This window comes from Schistocerca americana, chromosome 4 (genome assembly GCF_021461395.2).
Source record: "Schistocerca americana isolate TAMUIC-IGC-003095 chromosome 4, iqSchAmer2.1, whole genome shotgun sequence".
NCBI classification, from domain to species: domain Eukaryota; kingdom Metazoa; phylum Arthropoda; class Insecta; order Orthoptera; family Acrididae; genus Schistocerca; species Schistocerca americana.
In genome coordinates this window covers 281,722,815-281,746,967 of record NC_060122.1, presented here as the reverse complement: position 1 = coordinate 281,746,967, position 24,153 = coordinate 281,722,815, and the positions used below count along the sequence as shown (strand labels likewise).

General features: G+C 35.6%; 1 protein-coding gene across 1 annotated transcript in view; it reads left to right on the top strand.

Moving 5' to 3' along the window:
• The window catches only part of LOC124613409 (dynein axonemal heavy chain 7-like), a 755,469-nt gene that overhangs the window by 134,098 nt on the left and 597,218 nt on the right, over positions 1 to 24,153 (top strand). The window contains exon 7 of the mRNA XM_047142112.1: positions 16,706 to 16,872. Within this exon, the coding sequence (XP_046998068.1) occupies positions 16,706 to 16,872 (167 nt within the window). The remainder of the gene's footprint in view (positions 1 to 16,705; positions 16,873 to 24,153) is intronic.

Sequence of the window (24,153 nt, the reverse complement as noted above, 5' to 3'; positions counted from 1 at the left end):
TTCCCAAATGTTTAATTGGGACCTTTTCTTCACTGCCAAAATTCCAATCTGGCTGGAATCATATGTTTCTTCTTTAAAAAAACATTCTCTCAATGAAGGATAGATTCTAGGCATCTCAGGTTATTCTGGATTCATAAAAAGTTCTAGTTTTTGTATCAGATGATACAGTTTGTTATTTCCTAACAAGAACATAGCCTTTTGTCTTTTTGTATTGGAAATTCGAAAACACCAAAAATATAACTGCAGTTGTCAGCAGTAAGTGCCCCCCTCCTTACGATTATTTATTAAGTGGTTGAAAGGCTGTAAACATGGGTGGTGTGGGAGACATTACTATTTCATTTGATAGCACTGCTTGTAATATAGCTGTCATTAGCTACTGATAACTGCGCAAAGTTTATTTAGAAGCTGTTCTAAACATTCTATGGTTCAAAATCCACACTGTCGCCCAATTGCAAAATTGTTCAAAATCATATTTGCACATCACAGGTCCCTGTGCATCATCACTTTTATAAAAGGTAGTCTACACTTGCAAACACTGAGCTTATTCAGAATAATAGATATATGGAGAAGATGCCACTAAGGGTGGTGTAAGCTATCTGAAGTCCATATGCCCAAGGAAAGTCTGATCCAAGCACTGCCAGGTTTCTATCTACTACAAATAGATTTCAACAGAACAACACAATAGGAAATATAACAACACTTATAATGTGCACTCTAATATTTGCATCAACACTGGTTTAGGCCAGCCCTCAGCTGTCTTATTTTCTTGAGTCTGGTGTGATCCCATCAGAGCCATCACAGCATGTGCCTGACGATCAGCAGCAAACTAGTAGTGGTACTACAGCAATTGACGGCAATGTTGCACCAACTACTCAGTTTCTATTGTTACATCAGGTGGCACCACTACAGCACATACATTTATTTTTTTTGTATTTAAATGACATACTATTTCATTTTTTCACTTCTACCCAAGCTGCAATATGGCTTGAACCATCTAAGTGACTTGTGGTTTCCAGAAATGGCATGTTGGAGGAAGATATATATATATCAGTTTCAGAGAGTGTGTATTGTTAATGATGGATGCACTCCAAGCCTATAAAATTGTAACACCATGAAGGTGGCATACAGCAAATGTCAAGGTAGCACGAAGAGTACTAAATGTTTGGATATGCAAATGCTTAATATTTCAGCAGAACCACACAAATAAGTAAAAGTAACGTCATTTATGTTCTGTATACAAGGAAAAATTATGCAGTTTATATCCCATTAAGAAATCACATTTGAATGTCAGTTGTTTATCAGATCAATGTATGCCTGAAATAAGAAGGAGAAATAGCTACCAGCATTTCTCAGAATTCATCATCTACAGCATAGTTCCTTATTGAGAATGAGGTATATTATTGTATGATATTGAGTCTTGCATTATTTGAGATCTCATGACAGTAAGATGGTTATGAAACTGATGGCTTCAGAAGACTCATACTCAATGCCATGCAGGACCTCAATGGCCCAATATGGTTATCACCCAAGAAAGGAGACATTGTTCACTCAGCCATGCAGATTGTTCAGTCATGTCACATATCTCGAGGCAAGGAATAGGCTTGTTTGCTGTAAGTAAAATATTTGCATGGACAGTACAGTGATGTCTGGAGCACCACTGACTGTCATTACAGCTACATTTGTTGCTGCTTCCCTTGGTGGGACACCAGAGAGAGGAAAGCCAGCAGTAGTTTGCCCAATGACCATTGTTGCTACTTCTCTTGAAATGACAGCAGAGAGAGACATGACAACAATGGTGTAACCAGTGAGAATACAGGACACTGCAGTGGCACAGGGTTGTTGGCACAGGGTTGTCTTTTCAGATGAGTCATGTTTCTGTTTTAAACATTGCAATAAACATTTTTGTGTGAGCAGACTCCAGGGAGAATTAATGCTGCCAGATTGCATTCATCACTGTTGTATGTGCAAGCATCTGGTGTGATGCTGTGGAATGCCACTGGATACAGAACATAATCACCTTTGAGTCAAAAAGCCAGTAATGTAGATAGCAGTCATTACATTTGTGATGTGTTAAGTTCAGTGGCTGTGCCCTGTCTCTGATTTGTGAGTTGCTAATACACATTTTATTGTAAATAAGTACTTAGAAATGTAACTCATCCATGACTGGCTATGAAACGTAACAGTCCAATCAAAACTAATAAAAACATATAAATTTTAACCATAAACAGTAGTTTCTGACATAGAGGTGTATGGAAATATATACTTGTGAAAAAGTTACAAAGGAAATAATTACGGAATCTTAATTACACTAATGTGTAGAAGTCTTTATTGGTAGGAACATTTTATATGATATGAATCTTCTGTAATTAGTAAAGATAACAAGTGCATTGTTGACATTTGATACCTAAGCATTTATACTTGCTTCAACTTATATAGAGATTAGAATTCGCTCATGTGTTGAATATATAAGAATCTAGGTAATCAATGAAATGTGCAATTTGTTTTAGGATGAGAGTTTTAATTGTTAATTAATGAAATAATAATTTTAAACAATGCCAAGGATTGTTCAGGATAGTTAACAAATTATAAATAGTGACTGCCATGTTGGCTTAGTCAGTCAGTCTTGTTTCGGGTTTTGAGCAGTGAGCATGTAGCTGCTCCTTTTGTGTTGTAAGCATTGCTTGTCTTTGTAATATACGTTAATTTTGTTTTGAAAGTATAATAAATGTGTTTAAAAAACATAATACAAGATTGATTTTTTAATTTTAACTTTCACGAAGTTAAAATTCTTTACAGTTTCTGAGAACTCAGGACTTCATCTGCAACAGATCTGCAGAAAGGAAGAGTACACAAAAACCCCAGTATAAATGCTTAACCTAAGAATAGTTATGTTTTATAGTTATGTTATAGCTAGCAGAGCCCTGAGTAGCCACATGTGCCTACTGTGCTGAGTATTGACAGAGTTTGTCGAAGATTATCAGTGCTAGTCACAGCTGCATGAGTGCTTGTACAGCATGCCATGCGGCCAACACAGCCACATAAGGGCTTGTTCACAGCCATGTGGATTTCATGTGACTGCACTCACTTCCACATGGGCTTCAAATTTGCAGTGTGAGCATGCATAATGCACTTCACTTCACAGAGTGCTGGGCAAAATTTATGTGAATGGTGAATAAAGACTACAGACATAAATTATTATCTGTTATTTATGAATAACAAATATTATTTGAAACAGTATTTATTTACACAAACAAAAACATTCATCATCTGTAAATAAATGGCGTTCATAACAAAATATAAATCTGAAATGCACTGCCATTTATTGCTCCAGTTCTTTGTAATTTATTAAAAGTATGCACTTCTTGTTTCTTTTAGATTAGTGTTCACTACAACTGGTTTTTTATTTTTTTATTTTATTTCATTTTATTTTACTTATTTTTTTTACACCTCACCAGAAATGTCTGATTTTTGCAGATTTTCCAGTGTGACACAGACGTGGTCTGCACCCATATAATGCACTTCTTAATTTTTCTTTAATCATAGTAATGGTATATAACTTTCAGCTCACAATCTTCATCCGCAAAAATTGAGAAAACATCAGTTCTGCTGCAGGTTTTGGCAAATAATTCATTGTGATTCCACTTTAAATTCAATTGCTCACCATAATATCATTGAAAACGCATGATCCAATTTCTTACACATCTCTTTGGCTATTACACTGTCCAGTCACATTTACATGAGCCTGAGTAACCATCTTTTGCAGTGCAGGAAGAGAGTCAATGATATTCTGGAAGGTACTGACAGTGATGTAGAACCATTCCAACTCCAGTGCTGTGCCCATCTGTACTAGGTTTCTTAGCTGAGTATCCAGCCCAACTGAGGTGGTCCCACAGATTCTTGATTGGGCATGAATATGGGAAGTTTGATGGAATTTTTGTCCATTTGCTCAGTAGTCAGAAAATAAGGGATTTTTTACAAAGCCGTGAACCCATTGGAACTTCCACATCCATCTTGGAAGTTACATGTGAGAAAATGATTTCTGCTTTTGGTTGATTGGTTTATTGGGGCAGGAGGGTGTGTGAGGAACCAAACAACAAGGTCATCAGTTCCTCGATCCAAGACTGGTGTATGCAGAAGTAGTGACATCCTCCCACCTCTGCAGAGACTTATGCAGCCAGTTAGTGAGGAGAACACCATTTTGGCATGTACTCCAAAATAAGGTGCAACTTGACTTAGCATTTTCATCATTGTTATAGGTGAAAGATGTTATAAGCAACAGAGAAACTCATAGCACCAACTGGGCATTGAACAGTAAGCCTTTAGTTTCATAGTCTCGAACGCAAGCCACTGAGCCACAAAGGGACATTTGTGGACAAACGATTAATAATTTATCTATCAAACAAAAACTGCACTGAACCATGGGAACAAATACTAATTCTGTACAAGATGTAAACAAAGAAACTATTGTGGCATTATATGTTATACATTATTAAAGTTATAGAAAATTAATTTGTGAATAAATTTGTTTTAAATGAACTATTTATTTTAAGTATTATCCAGATAGAGATTTATTCAAATAACACCCATCTCTTTTCACCACACACCTTATGCTTCCTTTCTCTCTCCATTCATATTATCAATTATAACAAGTCTTATTAGTTCATTTGCTCAGTTTACTCATAAAGAGCTATTGTGTAGCTGGATTGAAGTTCTTTTTGTTAATTACAAACAGAGTTAGCTATTATAGTCCATTGTCATGCTCTTCAATTAAAATCTCATGATTTATTCTTTTCAAAATGTATCTCAATGTCCAGGTAATTTTAATAGCTGACTGAAATCAAGCATTATTTCATCAGCTATTCTTTTACATGCATATATATTTCCACAGCTAAAACAATGATCTTCAATAACATTCAACTAAAAATAAATTGTAATAGTAAATGCATTTGAATGATTTCTGGCACCATTAATGTGGCTACACTGTGACGAAGCTGTGTAGAGTCTGTGTTGCCTTATCCAGGTGGCAGGACACTGCAGCTGTTGCACATCACATGATCAGCGACAAAAGCGTGATACCTAGTGAGTGAACTGCTAGGCATGTGCTTTCACACGCATGCGTGAGTGATGTAGATGAGCATTAGTCATGTGGATTCACCATGCAGATCCAGTGCTTTTTTGGCTACTGTGTGGTATATTTTCATATAGTGATACTGAAACATTAACTTTCAAGAGGCTGCTAAATATCAGTAAATAATTATGTATCACAATATCTTCATAAATATTATAATTACCCAGTGCAAGATGACCTTGTCTGTAAGACAACAATTTTTGTGAGGAGCTCTGGGGGAATATTGTATCTTTAACTCATTACGTCTAATCAAAATTACAAACTTTATTACTGATATAAAATATTTGCCTAACTAACATTGTGTCTATTATAAACTTATGCCACTGATTACTTAAATTTTAATAATACAAGGAGAAATAAAATATATGAAATAAAATGGTTTATATTAATTTTTATCTTTGCTTCCTCATTTTCTTACTATCTAAACTAGTAGTTTGTAGTAACATTGTTTTTAATAATAACCATCATCACTATATTTTGAGGCTTACTAGTATTTCTTCCTTCCTGACACTCCTCTCATAGTATGACATCTTTTGAGCCATCCACCATACTTGCAATACTTTCTGAATACTTTCATAACTGATTTGCTGGACATTCTGCCCCAGGCAGTAAAGATCCACTGCCTTGGCATGTATATTGAGGGTTTCTTTGAGATCACTCCCTGGAGTGAGAATATGGACCCCTTGACAAAGTCACTCACTGTAGTACTGTCATGGATGAACCTTAAAAGATCTTTTCACAACACCATCAATTATTTCAAGTAGTGTGAGGTACTGGCACCAGTAATTGTTATCAGGTTTGTCATGTTCTTTGCTGTCAGATTATTAACTTACTGGCTTAGATATCCCTCGAAAAAACCCAGCACCAATCATTTGCTTCTGTTAATCAAGGAGCATGGTGACGTGTCCCAAATGATCTTCAACCAGTCTATCATCAGGTCATTTGTAATCATCCCTTTTCTTAGCATCTAAAAATAAAAGGGAACTTTTCATTTGGCATCATTTTCGTGTGAAGAATCACATATGGTGGCAGCCTCCTTCCATCTGCTAGTGCATTACTGTTACACTTGCCTTTTCATTGTCTAAACTTCTTATAGGAACACTTTTAATGCCCTTTACAAAAACAGTAATATTTGATGGCACATCAAAGTAAACCAGTGTCTGATTGCATTCAAACCAGCAGATGTTATTCAGTGCCTCCAGTTTTCTGAGTGGCTGTTCACTGAGATAAAAATAAATGGCATGGGCATGGATCTGTTCTTTATGTCTGATGAAGTCTGATTTCACCTGAGTGGTTATGTCAGCTCACAGATTCACAGGTTCTGGGCAGTGCAGATTCTGCACAACTTCCATGAAATCCCATTACTTGATCAGAAGATTAGGGTTTGGTGTGCAGTGCCTGCATGCCACAGTAATGCTCCCATCTGCTTTCATCAGATGCTGACTTTGATGCATTACATTGCCAATATTGAGAAACCATTTGTGGCAACATTAACAGAAAAAGAAAAGGCCTAAAGTTACTTCCAACAGGATGGAGCAACTGCCCATGCATCTGGTCAAACCCTGGAGAACATTTACATAATCATCATGCCTGATGATGATGTTCACAGGGGTCAGCCCCTCAGGTCAAAAAGCCAAATAATGGTTTATCACACTCAATGATGTTACTTCCTACAACACAGGAAGAAGTCTACAAAGCAGCCAGCAAACTGAAAAACAAAAACTCAGCTGGTCTGGATGAAGTCCCCATTTTTATAATTAAGGACTGTGTCAAGAGCCTACTTCCACCTTTAGTTGATATTATAAATCAATCTTTCAAGCAGGGCTACTTTCCAGACTATTTAAAATATGCTAAATTGCTACCTCTCTCCAAAAAAGGTGATGCAGGAAAAATTGAAAATTATAGGTCAATTTCTCTTCTCTCATGCTTTGCAAAAATATTAGAAACTATTATGAAAGATAGGCTAATGAATTATTTAAATAAATAAAACTTACTGTCTGTTGACCAGTTTGGATTTCGATCAGGGAAAAGCACAGAATCAACAACAGCACACCTCACAACACACATTCTAGAAGCATTGAATAAAGAGAAATACACAACAGGTATATTTCTTGATCTAACTAAAGCATTTGATATGGTAGACCACAACATATTGTTAAATAAGTTAGATGAACTTGGAATAAGGGAACTTGTGAAAAAGCGGTTCCAGTCATATCCAAAATATAGAAAACAGATAACTGAAATCTCACATATTTCAAGTTGCTCAAACTATATTGCAAAGTATACTTCAGACCCAAATTATGTAAATATAGGCGTCCCATAGAGTAGTGTCCTTGGTGTCCTTGGCCCAATACTATTCCTCATTTACACAAATGACTTCCCACAGAGCATCAAGCATGGAGTAACAACATTGTTTGCTTTTAACTTCTACGTCTGCAAAAAACCACACTATAACGTCTTTAAGTTAAACGATTAAACTATAGAATGTGCAGACTACACAAAATTTCTTGGTATGCATGTTGACAGTCAGTTAAAGTGGGAAGAACATATTAAAATACTTAGTAACAGAATCGCTACAGCATGCTATGCTCTTAGAATTCTGACTACGGTGTGTGATACTACATGTGTCAGATCTGTATATTTTTCTTATATCCACTCTTTTATTACAAAAATATTCAAATAGTTTTCAAATTACAGAAAAGAGCAATTCATATAATAACCAGGAGTGGCAGTAGGGCTCACTGCCTTGAACATTTCCAAAAGCTGGAAATCCTAACTGTCCCCTGTGAATACATTTTTCAAAGTATTATGTATGTAAAAAAAAAAATATTGACTGCTATGTTAAAAATTCCTTAGTACACAGCTATGAAACTAGAAACCAATATAATTTGCATCTAGACAGGAAAAATAAAGTTAAAACTCAGCAGAGCTTGTTGTACAATGCCGTTAAATTATCTAATAAATTACCTCAAAATATAAAAGATATTGACACAATTGGACAGTTCAAAACAAAACTAAAAAAAAAAAATTATTACATAAAAGTTATTACACAGTAATGGACTATCTAAATTAAGACATGTAGTGTAATTAAAGTAGCCTGCATTGTAAGACATGAGGAAATAAATATAATATAAAATTGAGAATTGTACAGTACTATAAGAAAATTGCAAAAGGATGTAAAACTAATGTAAGATACCTTAAAATGTGTGTAAATATTAATTTTATGTGTATAAATTGTAGATATATTGTATTTTATATGATTTTGCTGACAAAATCCACACAATGTAAATTGTTATATGGATTAATAAAGAAATCAATCAATCAGTCTGGTCACAGCTCTAGCTGGCCACCCAGATCCCTGATGTCAGTGTGCAGGCCCCCAAGTCTAAGGTGTAAGGCAACAATCCTTATAGTCTTCCAAAACTGCAGCAGAACATTGTGGATGAGATTGCAGCAATTCCAGTGTCCAGATTTGATCCACCTTCATCAACTTGCTGACCGGGACCCAAAAGTCCTGGTCACTTTTAACATCTGCTGTAGTCAGGTTAGTACTGCATTTGCTTTCCACTGCTCTGTTTCTTTGTACCCTGGACCAATGTTCTCCAGGCCAGTTTTATTTGCCCCATCCCGTATGATGCTGACATGCAAGTAATTTTTCATCATACATCTTGAAAAGTCACTGAGATAGAGTTTTTCTGCATGACAATGTAAGCTCTGGCCATCCTCATGCACCACCCAGTGTTTGCTTTGAGTTCCATGATGCATGCAGTTAAAAAATATTTCTCCAGAGGCTTCATGCAGATAGTTTCTTGAATAATCAGCAAGCCTTAATTTTGTTTTTCTTGCCCATATTGAATGACCTGCTGCTCCAATTCATGAAACCTTCCATGCATTGGTCCCTCCTTCTGTAACTTATTCCTTATCTGGTGCTACCTAATGATGTTCACATTTATGACTCCAAATTTTCTTACTGCTGTGCAACTGTTAGTGGCCTCTGCTTCATGAATCAATAATAAATTTAAATTAGCACTCTGTAGTCTGCATGAACCAACTACAAACTCATAGGTCCTTGTTTTTCAACAAGTCACTACTGTAATTGATATCTGTTATCAGTTGCTAAAATTTATATTTCTTAGAGTATTGACAAAATAACCAAACTGAATGACAACAATACATCATCGTCTCGGATCCCTTTACAGCTGAAATCAGCAGAGATCATACAACTTCAGATTAACACTGTAGCCAGCCTTGAAAATAAACAATCTATAGAGCAACAGCAGCTTTAGTGACAATGTTGAGGCTAATGTTTCATTTGTTGTGCTGTTTTTCAAGTGTTCCCTATAAACATATTTTTATTTTCCTTAATTTGTCTCCTGGGCTAAAATCTATATCAGGGCTACAGTCAGTCATGTAGGTGTAGGTTGGTAATGCATCAGTTGCACGGGGGCCCTGGGATGATACTTCCACCTAACCAGTGAGAGGTGAGAAAAGTGGAAATGTATTTCTATATACAAGGAGCAATGAAATTTACAATCTTGGTTGTCACAAATATTTGGTTGTTTCTTTGGGGTGGTTTGCAATTTCAGAGGTGGAGGTTAGGGTGGGATCTATTAGGATAGCTTAAATGGCTGTGAATCACTCACCTACAAATATAATCTAGTTTGTCACAAATATTTGGTTGGTTGTCATAAATATTTGGCTCTTTCTTCTGAATATGTTGTCATTCCTAAGACTGTGGTTACAGTGCAACATAAGAAAGCGGCTATTTTTTTCTGAATGCGCAGAAGGTTTTACGTCTACTAAGGAACATGACAGTATTCCTTCATGTCTTACTTCCAAACATGGCATCTGATTCTTGCTTTCGTATTGGCTGCATAGAACCAGCAACTGACAGATACACCTCCTTTAATTGCTCTCATATCTTATGGTGACTGTTGACAACATCGCTACAAAAACATTTCAGTGTGCTATTGGCTCCTATCTAGACTTTTAAATGTGTACTATTGCTAAAATTCAGTCATAACCACAAATGGATTCATTCAAACTGCCGTATAAAAATGTTAGATGTTCATAAAAAGCCAAGGTACATGGTACACATTCCCATTGTTGTCAGCACAATGAAATTCACTGCCCACTCAGTACACCCCTCCCAACCCACCACTCCCCTCCCCACATTCTTAGTAATTCTTAACCTAGCTGGCATCACTGATCCCTTTCCGGCCCTTCTGAATTCTTCAAAATAAATCTGACTTTGCTGTATGTGACCTCAGTTGCCAAAGCATCATCTGCAAAAGTAAAATGACCCTTATTTTTTTGGATAATGAGTTCAGGAAAAAGCCTTGTTTTATATTTGGGTAAATAAGACAATGAAAAAAAGGTTTTTCATAAGCTTGATGGAATAATAGTACATAAAGTTGGTAAACCTGTTCAACTTGTAACCATTCACATTCCGTATTCCTGAGAGCTCTCCTTCAAGATGGTAGGTATCGAACACGATGTGTGAAAATATGATTGAATGTCAGTTCACACTGTAGAATCATGCTACATTTAACTAATTGTGACAGTTTAAGAAATCAAAATTAATAATTTTGATAACAGTTGTTCAGAACAATGCATGTTACTGAATAATATCCAGTTGATATGATGTAAGAACATTTTGTACTTCAGTTAAATTAACTATATAGCTGTGCAGAATTTAAAGATGAAAGTATCTTTCACAAGAACTGTCACTGGCAGGTAAAATAGCTCAGTGAAACTAGAATCATACTTAGAAAGAACTGATACAATTCAGAATGTAACTGAAGAAAGTGCACAATAAGACAATCAGAAATGACGCATTTATTCAAAGACAATAATTACACTGAAGTCACTGTGATCTGTGATGATCCCCACAACATTACAAAAGGCAGAACATGGCTCTTAATAGGTTGTGTGATCACCATGGATGACAATACGTACCATGAAATGTGCTCCAGTGCTGGTCACGATGTTCGTAAGGAGTTCTTGTGGTAAACCAGATCAGTTGACAACTGCTGGGGGGATGGGGGGTTGCAAGTATGTTTGTTTGGTGAATATCCTCTCATTTAATGAGCTCTTCCAATTGCATTATTCAGTGCAGTGCCACATTGTCACTAATTAGAATGAAGTCAGGGTCAAATGTATGCCTGAAAAAAATGCACACAATAACATTGTCACAATAACATTGACTGGTGTGTGTTCCATGTTCAAAGATTTTGTCAATACTCCATTGCAATGTTTTGCCTCCCCACACTAAAATACGTGGATCACCAAAATGATCATTCTTGCATTATGTCGTTCTACTTCTTGTCATACGAGGGGATGTAACGCACCCAGGAACATTGATGAATATGATCATTTTGGTGATCCTGGTGGTATGGTGTTGGAGGTATAATGTTCTGTAGGTATACTCACCTCCATATCTTTGAACATGATATGCTCAACAGTCAACATTATTGTACTCCTTCCTCATGTGCACCTTTTTAGGGGTAAATTTGGCCAGGCCTTCATTTTTGTGAATGACAGTGCATGATGGTATCAAACTACAAAAGTGGAGGAGCTCTTGGAATGAAAGAATATTCAGTGAATGGATAGGTTTGCCCATTTCCCCAAGTTAAATCATGTCAAGTACAGGTGAGGTGCAGTAGGGAGATGTATTACAGCATGTCCACATGCACTGGGGGACCATTCAGTAGATCTCAACTGCAGTGATTGGAGGGGTGAAATAGAATGCGTTACCACAAGAACTTCTTACCAAACTTGTGGCCAGCAGGGAAGCACGTTGTAGAGAATACACTGCTGCATGTGGTGATCACATACCCTATGAAGAGCCATGTCCCATCTTTTGTGATGTCCGGGGTATAACTTTCTTAGGGGTTGTTTTACTCATTGTATCAGCCAATCTGTTGCAGCATAAGTCCTGGAGACAGTTTCTGTAAAATTCCGACTTCAGAAGAGTTAAAATTAAAAATCATCTTGCATAATGTTATTTAAAATACATTTATTATATTTTCAAAACATAGTTAAAGTATTATTACAAAGGCAAACAATAGTTACAATACAAGAGGAGCAGTTACATGCTCACTGTTCAAAAACTAAAACTGGACTGACCCCCAATGCCAACATGACAGCCATTATTTACAATTTCTAAACAATCCCGAACAATCCTCAGCATTGTTTAAAGTCAATTTTTGATTAATTAACAATTAAAATTAACATATAAAAACTGAAAATACATATATATGTATGTATGTCTGCTCAGAACAGTAAGTACACTATGATATTAGTATATGTCTGTTATTCCATTCGAGAATAAACTCTCAAATAAGGAATTACAATAATACATTTATATTTTTTTGTTGATTACTGGAGACTCCCTTCACAGGAATTATTCCCTTCATTTACAGAGCTTCTACACTTTGAACTGAAACAAATTCAACAGTTATTTTCTCAGTTACAAGTTTTTCTAGACGAGTTACATGTTTTGTTTACATGAGCAATCCTGAATTATACTGGCAATTGTTCATTTTAAAAGGGCCTTAATGGACTGGTATGTTTCAAGGGGAACATCGTAAATCATTGTGACATAAGTATAGTTATTGTCTTTCAATGAAAATGTCATTCCTGTTTGTCACATTGTGTATTCCTTTCAGTTGTCTTCTTCACCATACTGTAGCAATTCTTTCTATGTATGATCCAAGTGTCATTGAGGTGTTTTACATACCAGTGTCACATCACTCAAAAGTTACTTTCTGCCTTGTGTTTTGGACTGCAGTTTCTATAGTAAAATGCAATTTTTATTTTCTCAACAAACAGTGTATATTTAAAAGATCTGTGTACTAGTATAAAAAGGAGCTATTAAGTATGTCATTATATAGCATTCAACAAATCATATTGTTGTACTGAATGGGTTTAATAATATAGCTTCAAGCTAAACACCAACAATTTCATTAGAAATAATGAGTATACGGCAACTGGAACAATATTCTTCCAGATTATAAATTTGATAATGTAAACCAATATTGTGTAGATTTGAATATAACAGAAAAGGTCTGGCAGAATGTAAGTAATTGAGGAGTAAAATAGTGCACTCAACGAATAACAGGAGCAATGTATTGTTAACAGGCACACACAAGAGAGAATGAAAACTTGCTTACTTTCAGAATCAAACCTTTCTCAAGCTATATTTCAAACACACATTCATGCACACAGACTCATGCACACAGACACACACACTCACACACACACACACACACACACACACACACACACACACACACACACACACACACACACACACCTGTGCCCCTACGTAGTGTCGACTGGATAAACAGTGCCATGATTGCAGTTGGCAAGTTGAGTGAATGGGATGTGTGTTCGGTCAGTTGTGTAGAGATAGTGAGAGGGAGAGAGGGGTGGGGGGTGGGGGAGCAGTGGGCAGAAAGAGGGGTTGGGGTGGATAACTAGGTGCTCAGAGGGAGGCCACTGGATTGCTGGTCAGGCACACAGGATGGTGAAGTTGCAGGTGCACTGTTTAGGCATGAGAAGCACAGGTGATGAAGCCAGTGGGGAGCACTCAAGCTCAAGACAGAACTGATTCAGAAAGCTAGTTTGTTTTCTTTCAGTGATTCAATTATTCTGCTATTCAGTGGGTGGTCTACCTTACTCTTAAATTATTTAATTGCATAGATTGGAAAATCTTACACTCATTTTCCCTATACGCAGAAGTACCAGAAATTAACAAACACATTCACAGAATATTTGGTACAACAAGGCACTTTAACAAAAAACCATGTGGCCTTATTTGGTCATTAGTTATTTGAGATTCACTCATTAATATGGCACCTCAGAAACTTGTTTTTAATAATCCTGTCCTGCCAGATAATGCTGCAGATAAATTGAAATGGATTATCACTTGCAAGTTGCACTATAAGTGAAAACTTAAGAAAATCTAAAATTCGTTAACTATGTCAATTGCAGCAAAACAGAAATTTCATCCTAAAACATTGTAAAAAGTCCCAGCTACTGTGACTTATTTTTAAACCTGACTTTGGTATCACTGTCATCATCCTAGCAATTCCTCAAATTAAACCAGATAACAAATGGGTTGTGTTTATGATCTACATTCCCATTAGATGAATTTCTGCTGCCCTCTCAGAAGAAATTTTGTGGTATCTAACCATCAAAAATAACATTTCAGACCGCTTTTTGGATTAGCTGCCTATAGGAGAGTATATAAAGTTTATTATTTAATTGTGTAAAGTTTTACAATAAAATTTATGAGAACAACAACATATTGTAACTATAATTAAATATGTTTACAGACAAAAGCAAGATAGGAAAATGAATGTAACAACTGGTCTAATTTTAGTTTAACTCACACACAATATTTCCCACACAAGCAGCCTGGAAATGACAGTTTCAAATAATCTTACTGGATTATTGGTTTACACCTACATTTTAGTTAATGAAGCTACTTATAAAGCAATGGAAACTCCAGGGAGGAATATCAACAATGTAGGACAAGATAGATTGCTACTTATAATAATGAAGACATGCCAAGTTGCAGATGTGCAGATTTAAAAGACACTAACATATAGCTTTCAGCCACAGCCTTCGTCAGTAAAGAGATAGACACACACAACACACACATACACATGCGCACACACACAAGCAAGCACACCTCACGCACCATGAGATGCTGGATTTGGCGGTCATGTGTGTGTGAGGCACACTTGCTTTTTGTGTGTGTGTGTGTGTGTGTGTGTGTGTGTGTGTGTGTGTGAATGTTTTGTGTGTGTCTCTCTGTACTGACAAAGGCTGTGACCGAAAGCTATATGTGAGTGTCTTTTAAGCGTGCCTGTCTGCAACATGACGTGTCTCCATTATGGAAAGTAGCAATCTATCTTTTCCTACATTGCTGAGACTACTTATAACATCTTTATAATGTAGTTGTATTGAAGTATTACTTTCAATTTTCTGCTAATCCAAAGTGTTGAGGCTGTTTTCTTACATGGAGATTCAAAGGCTGTTTTTCACCAATTTAAGATTTTAAAATGATGTTTCTACACTGTTGTTTGTATCCACAAGTGGCAACTATACTCTTACACCATAGAACAATGAATACTCTTCTCTGTCATGTGACTACTCTAAACAACCCAAAGATAACAAGTATGTAGCATGACCCACACAACACTACTGCAGATATGACAGAACAAACTATAAGGAAATTTCAGCTATGCATGTTGCATAATAGATCAGATTTGATTAACTAACTGTCACGAAAACCCCAACATGAAAAACACTTCTGTGAGGGTTACTGTGTATGTAGATCTCAAACTTTAATGTCTATGTAGTTTCAAAGATGACTTTGGATGGCAAGTGATAGTGTATTATCATTGTTTTATGGATCTGCAGATGAACATAAGCAAGAACTTCACAAAATCTGTCATACAGCATCACTTAGCTGAAACTTCTTTGTTTTATAAAATCTTTCCTTAGGTACTTCTGCTTTAAAATTCCTCTTTCTCTTTCTGGCACTTAAGATGTACTTTTGGGTGGTCCATAACAGTCCAGTGTAGAAAAACAGTTGTTATTCAACAACAATAACAGGTACAGCGGTCTCAACAGTATGTGTCTTGTATCGTATAATGCTAAAATAGGGATGTTGACAAATTTGTGAAGTGAATTCCAATTGATGATAGTATAATTATTTTGATAAAAAAATTTCATAAGTGTATGTTCCAATTTTTCTTTAAAGTGCTTTTCACTATTTGACTTTGACTTTCCTGATAAAATTAGCATGTACTTGCACGACCTCTCTATTTCATCACCAGTCAGGAAGCTACTTTTCAGGCATTATGGATCTTCCAAAACTGACAGAATACTTAATAAAGGACATTGTGTCAGAGGTATAATTTTATTTAACAGAACTCTAAATTATTAATAAAAACAGTCACTGTAGTTCACAGTTGGTAGCAAAGCCATAAGAGTATAAATGGAGAGATCTTTTTCATTGACTACATACCAATTAGTTTGGAAATCAGTGTGCCTGAACTATCCAGTTCAATAATCAGAGCACAAGAAGATTAATTATACCTTTCTTAGTTTGAAATAGTTGTAAGATCTAAACTATTTTCTTGAGGAAGTTAAGTATTATCTGTTATACTATTAAAAAAATCCTAAGATACTGTGTTGTTCTTCTCTATACATTTTAACTAATTTGCATCATGCCCAAAAACATGACATTATTTAAGAAAAATTATTTCCACCATGCAAATGAAATCAGGAATAAGTAAAATGTCATACTCCTTCTCCACGGCTAAAGATACACAATCCGACGCTGCAATACATGTCTATGCTAATTTACAGAAGGTCAAGCTATAAAACCTTCACTATATTTAGATAAGAATTTGAAGAATAGTGTATGAAGTGTCTTAAATTAAGTGGTATTTTTTGATGCAAAAATACTTGGGTGACAATGTAATAACATGCGAAACAATATTGTAAGCTTAAAATTAACTTTGTTTGAAGCTTAATCACATACTTATCTTTCCACAGTCCATAGTAGTTTCAAAAATGGTGAAGGAAACAAAAGGCAAATTTAGTGCACCAGATAGTAAAAGGATGGTCATTTTAATAGACAACATGAATGTTGTAGATCCTGAGCCACTTGGTGCACAGCCTCCTCTGGAACTTTTGAGATATTTCCTGGAGTATGAATTCTGGTAAGAAATGTCCTTTAAGGAAGCTCGTACAGTTAAACTTCATATCTTAAAAGTGCACTGACTGGATTAATTGGTCATTTTTCTGTACTGATCTCATACCGGTGTCAAATCCTATGTCTTGACCCATTACTGCAGTTTGATGTTTCCTCTTTCATTTTACCTCATTGTTATTTAGCCAGAGTAGTTGATGAAAAACCATGACCCTGTGGCATAATTGTTTGATTATTATCATTTAAAGTAGAGTTTTAATTAATAAATGAAAAGCTCTAGTTTGCTTTTGTTCTAAAATATTACTTTTATTGTGTTGACTGGTTTTTGGCTTACAAGGCCACCTTCAGACATTTATTGACTATTGTCACCAAAGAAGTTATTTGTAATATATTCTGATCAATGTAGACATTAACAGGGTGCAAGAGTTGGTGGTTGTCATAGCCATCCAAGGTAAATCACTTCAGCAACAAAGTGTGTGAGCATTGCTGTATGTAGGCATTGACAAATAATTTGTTAAAAGTGACCTTGCACATCAACAGGAGTTTTGCATACTGTAAGTTGAAAACTCTAAAGATACAGGTATTTATAAGACACAGAAACTGAACAGATGAACCAAAACGGATACAAACTAGAATCACGTTACTGTTGATATAATATAAAGAAAGATACTCAAAAAGGAAATAAAGTTCCAGGTCAAAGACTTAAATGAGTACTTCACTGAGAAGCTCTTTGAGTGTTATACTTCAGTAATAGACTTGGAAGTATGTAACTAAATGGTTACAACAGTGCACAGCCCAGAAAACCCAATGTTTTAATCTTCATTAAGAAGGTAGAGATGCTATTAAAGTACATAGTAGATATAACTAGAAAGTGATTGTACATGAAGATGTGAATATTAATTTCATCTTAGACAGTTCTGTTCAATGACCTCTAGAGTTGCTGTTATTTATTTCACATGTGCTACTGTTTGACAATCATAAGCACATCAGGTGAAAGCTTCCAAGTGACAGTAAACATAAATACAACTCAGGGATAAGGTCTTAGGCATACTCCAGCTGGGTGACTGCTGAATACAAGGCAGAATGAGCCAGTAGATGAGTATTTCCTTTCTTCCCTCCCAAACAAAGAAGGCTGTGCAAGCATAGTTAGTTGTATTTTGAATGTTTTTCTCCCTCCTCTATCTAAGGAAGAAATGAGCTCCCATAAGTGATAAAAGCCTATCTATAAAATGCAGTGTAAATGTATCATATGCTTTTACTGTATCATAATAATGTGTTATGTAATTAATTTCTGTAAGTCATGTGAATGAAGATAAGTTAAAACTAACAAACAAACTGCAGTAACAGAACTGAGTTAATGAAAAATTTGTGACGTTTTTAAACTTAAGAAATCTATTTTCATAGAATAAGTGATGGATGGAATGTCAGCAATTTTCATTAACTGGGTTCTGTTACTACAGTTTGTTTGTTAGTTCTAACTTAACTTCGTTCACATCACATATTCAAATTAATTACACAGCTCATTACAAGCATATGATGTATTTATACTTAATTTTTGTCACTTATGGGAGCTTCTTTCTTCCTTAGGTACAGGATGGAGAAAAACATTTGAAATCGGACTAAACATTACCCATTGTTGGCCTAACTATGGTTGGTGCCGCCTTCTTTGTTTGGGAGGGAAGAAAGGAAATACTCATCTACTGGTTCAAGGATCTTAAGAGGGAATGTTACTCGTGTAGTCATGGACTAGTTCCCAAGGAACTTTTATTTCATGGAAGTGATGTGTACTAAGTAATCATTCATGTACTATCGTATTGTTAATGCACTAGTGCAGTTTATTTCCATTCACATATAGCTTAGTGTTAAATATGAAGTTTCAACTGTCATAGACTTATCTTTCTCACATACTTGGAAATGTCGTTATTTATGCTTTCATGTGACATGATAAAAATATAAATGGTTTTTGTAAAAGTCACATGCTTAAATGCTTACATGTAATCTGCATCAAATAGGTACTGGTAAATGTCACAGCTATATACTGCAACAATGCATATATTCATTTTTCATTTGCCTTATGACCTTTGTATAATTATCCTTATAACTAAATTGTTTAGTCGAGCTGTGGCCCAGTTCTTCATTTGGTACCTGCTACTCTTGACCTAATCCTCTTGTTCTGCACCATGACAATGCACTGGTCACTGAAAGAAAAAACTTAAAACTAACTTAAAATTGATTGCATTACATAGCTTGGTGGCCACTGATATATTTGATTATTGCTTATGTCCACAGATATTTCCATTCTTTGTTTAAATTCATAGAAATTCATTTGTTCTGTTACCCATTATGATCATTTACTCTGCAAAGAAAATTATTTGACATCTCTCATGGTATTTTGTCATTAGTTCTTAGCTTACATGTCTCATATAATGCTTCCTTTTGGTTGTAAATATGTTGTACATAGCTTAGTATTTAATTAAATCTCTGTGTACATATATCAATAGGTTCCTTAGTTTTTAGACAGTAAATGTATTTTTAAGGTATTTTCATTTACTTTGTATTTAGTTTAGGTACATATTGCATTCCTATTTTGGTTGTGCCTTTTACCAGTATATCATGCATGCACACAAGTCAATGCCTCCTCTCCTTCTAGTGACGTCAGCGTGTAGTGATTAGCATGCGACAGTTGAGCCTCAACATTTATACCTTTGCTTGGCATGAAGCAGTGTGTTACTTCTCATTACTGTTAATTTTTATGCCTAAGTGTACAAATCAAAAGAATTACTTATGTCTATACACATTACTTTATCTTAAAATATACTCCAGAAGAAAAATTACACTTAGAATTATGTACACTATGTACAATTAAATTGTGATTTAAAAAAAAAAAAAAAAAAATGTTACCACACTTAATCATTCTATAAAGGCTTTTATATATTTGTGAGGGTGGAGACCCTTGTCTCTCCCTGATTCCTCGTAGGCTAATCTGTACATCTCAGGGTATGGTATTTTGGAAATTACATATGATCCTGGATAGAGTTATTGCCACTTCTTATTCAGTTTGCCAAATTTTGCCAATTTAAGATGCAACTGTAAGAGGACTCACTGCCCTTCAAAAAATTGTGTTACGTGTTTCACTTTCTTGTTATAAATTTTCCTTCTATACTTGCCCCTGTTTTCTAGCATAAACATGGCTTGTTAGATTTTATCTTGTAGTGTCATTTCTGTAGTGGGTACCTTTGGTATGGGCGACTCACACTCATTCGTTTGTTGTGTTCAGAACATCAATTTGTTAGGTGTGAAACCTGTTGAAGAATGTGGAAGGTTCTTGACAACTTGCATGAAAGGAGTTACATGTTCTACCCATAGGGTGTGTTTGTCAGGGGTGTATGTCCTAATAAACCAGTTAAATTCTTTAAAGACTCTTTCTATGGGGCTTGCATCTGGGTGAAAATGGGTTACTAATACATGCTTTATAGGTCATAACTTGTTTGCACTTTAGTGCAATGAAATATGAAGCATTATCAGTTAGTGGTACCTCTGGTTTACCTACTCTTCTCAAATAGTCTCCTTCAATCCTCTTTGTGATATTTGTGGCTGTTGCATTTTTAATGGCATTATTATGATATGTTTCGAGGAAACTATCATATAGTGCTACAATGTATCTTATTCCACCTATACTTCTTGGATATGGACCAGCTATGCCCAGGGATACTGTATCTAGAGGGTTTTTGTGAGCATTGGGTGTAGCTCAGTATGTTTTGACACATTGGACTGTTTTGATTTTTGAGATATTGCACACTTTCTTAATACCTGCAGCAATCGGCTTTTCAAATATTGAAACTAATAAAGTATACCAAATTTTGCAATACATTTGCTCACTCAATAATGTCCCCATACTTCATGTGTATGTCTTATAAATTTGTTGTCTTCAGGAATACACACACACACACACACACACACACACACACACACACACACCATTGTTCAGATTTTTCATGTTTCCTATTAACAAAACGCCCTTCTACTCCTGATACCATTTACTTACCTTTCCACCTTCAGCTTGCATAAGGTTTTGCATGACTTTACTCCATCTATGATCTTGCTGTTGCATAATTTTCATTTGCTTGCAAAACTTATGGTAAAGAGATTGTTGTGCTGTACCTTGCATTAATAACATTTTGATTTCTGCTTCTTGCTCTGTTAATTCACTAAATTCCACTAAACATTGAGGTAGCCTAGACAAGGCATCTGCAATAACATTTTGTCTTCTTTTAATGTAAATGATTTCGAAATTGAATTCTTGTAAATACAGACACCACCTAGCTAATCTACTATGCAATAGTTTACATGTTAAAAGAAATGACAGTGACTGACGGTCACAGTAAACTTTGGTATTCTTGCCCCACAAAAAATATTTGAACTTTTTAAATGTCCATGTTACAGCTAAACTTTCCAATTCTGACACAGAGTAAGATCTTTCTGCTTCTGATAATGTCTGACTAGCAAAACTGGTGGCCTTAAGTACTTCTTCACCTTCTTCTTCTTGCATCTGGAACAAACATGCCTCCAGCCCTTGAGATGAGGCATCTGTGCATAGACAAAAATCCTTGCACATGTGAGAGTGGCTCAGAATTTTTGCATAGACTAATGCCTGCTTAATGTTATTAAAGTCCTCTTGACACTTATCATCCCATAACCAAAGCTTATTTTTTCGTAACAAGTTGAGCAATGCATCACTGTTCATCAGTTGTTGTGGATTTTTGTTTTTTTTTATCCTTTGGAGCTGGACACCCCCTATGTATGGCATAAAGTTTTTTTGGCTCAGGTAATATACCTTGTTCTGTCACAACATGTCCTAAAAGTTTGACTTGCTCCTTTCCAAAACTAGACTTTTTTAAACTGGCTGTTACTCCGTAATCTACAAATCGTTGAAGAACCTATTCAATGAGCCTGATATGTTCTAACCAAGTGGGTGGAGCTATTAGCATGTCATTTACATAAACAGTGACTTTACTAAGCAATTCTAGTCCTAAAACCTTGTCCAATGCAGATATAAACATGCCTGCACTAATGTTCAATACAAAAGGTAGAATACAGAATTCGTAATTTCTGCCACCATAAACAAGTATTGTATATTTTCTACTTTCTTAGTGGAGCTTTATTTGCTGGCAGGACATCTTGAGATTAAGTATACTGAAATATTTCATATTGTAAAACTTTAGAAGCTGTTCGTCCAAGTTGTCTGTTCTTATGTGTACTGGTACTATAATCTTACTGATACCTCTAGCATCAAGAACTAATCTTACAGAACCATCTGGTTAGCTTACTGGTAATATTGGACTACAACAGTGTGAAAATGTAGGTTCTATAATTCCCCATTTAATCATATGATTGATCTCTTCCCTTACTGCCTCTAATTTTTCCCATGAGTAGGATATGACATTACACAAAATGTCTCTTGTGTATAGACTTCAAACTTATATTCATAGTCTTTGATTACTCCTAGATGCTTACTGAAAACATTGGCAGACTTAAATAACAAGTTAAAAATTTATTGTCATTACATCTCATTTAGTACCTGTGATGTGCTTAGTTTCTTCTCTACCATTTCGTAACTAACCTCAGTGTTTGCTTCTTGCTCAGTATCAAATTTTTTTGTGAAATATACAGCTGGAAAGGAATATTGTGCTACTGCATTTGACTCTGGTTTGTTTTTGTTACTTTCATCACGTGTTTTGACTAAGTCAATAGAAAAGATGTGATCCTTAATATAAAAGTGGCATTTACCATTACCTATGTCAATCTGTGTTTTGTAAGTTCTAAACATGTCTATGCCAATAAGGCAATTAATTATAAGTTTGTCAATTAAAAGAAAGTTGCACTTCACTCTAAAATGTTCAATTTGTAATGGAAAAAGTGCCTGATGCTTAACCAATTTAGTCTTACTGCCTTTAGCAGTTTGCACCTTGCAATTTTGGACAAGAAATGTTGGCAATTTGCCTCTCTTCTTCAATTCATAAAAAATGCATTTTGCATTAGGTTGGTAGTTGAACTTGTATCTAAAGTTAAGTGTATGACAATATTAAATATTTTCACCTTAATGACTCCTTGTATTTGTTCTTCCTTGACTTTATCCACTACATGTAATTCATGCTGATACAAATCATCCTTGATGTCACCTTGTTTGTCAAACCTTATGAAACATGTTTGTAGTTTTGCTTTCCCCCCACTCCCTGAGAGGTCAATTGCCTGTGGCTTAACTACGACTGGTTGGTGTTTTCTGACAGCGTATCGTGACTTAGCTCATTACTTGGAGTAATTTCAGTGAGTTGCACTGTGTGTGTACTTCACCAACTTGTGTTGTTAGCTGCTGTGCAGTTTTTCTGGTGTCCAAAAGTTGGCAGTTGTACAGCGTAAGGCATGGCATTGTTTCCATGCATCGGCCACTGCTGTGGCTGACTGTTTCTACTCATGTTTGGCATAGGGCCTTGTGATGGTGAACTGTAATTCACTCATGCATTGAAATTGCCCCTGTTATTTTGAAAATTTCTTTTAAATTGTTTGGTTTTTTCATTCCCATTACCGTACTCATTACATCTGGGTATGTAACATTGCTTTTGTGTGTACCATATTTGCTGTTTGTTTAGATCATGTTCTACTGACTTATTTACATAAGTATGTTGTTGTTGTGCCTGATTTTCTGTTGCTCTATTTGGTAAAGCTCTTTCCTCATCAATTAAGTTGATAGAATGAAGCACTGATAGAAAATATTCAGTGTCGTGCTCTGGCATTGAGACTAATTTTTCTCTAATGTGTGATGGTGAACGACTTTTCAAAATTTCTAACACACGTACCTGTGATACTGGGTTCATCCAGTAGCACGTCTTGTTCAGATATTTTTCAAAGTATCCACGAAGAGTACTGTATTTGTTCTTGAACAGTGTAGGGTTGAAATCCTTTGTGTCTGAGTCTTTGTTGAACCACCCCAGACCAGTATTTGTCGAGAAAATATCATTCAAACTGGATATAAGTGCTGCAATGTTTGGCCACTTCAGTTGCCCATAAAAGCACATCACTTTGCATACATCCCAAGACAAATCTGATTTTCTGTTTCCATCCAGTTGCGTGGAAATACATGATGAAAAGCACTGATAAATAGTACAGGATCCATTCTTTTACCTTCATAGTGAATGTGGGAAACTGTCACTGTCTCAGCAAACCTTCATCTGCAGAAATAGTTGATAGACATGCAGTATTTTAGGTTGTATTTATTGTGTCATTGTAGTTACCT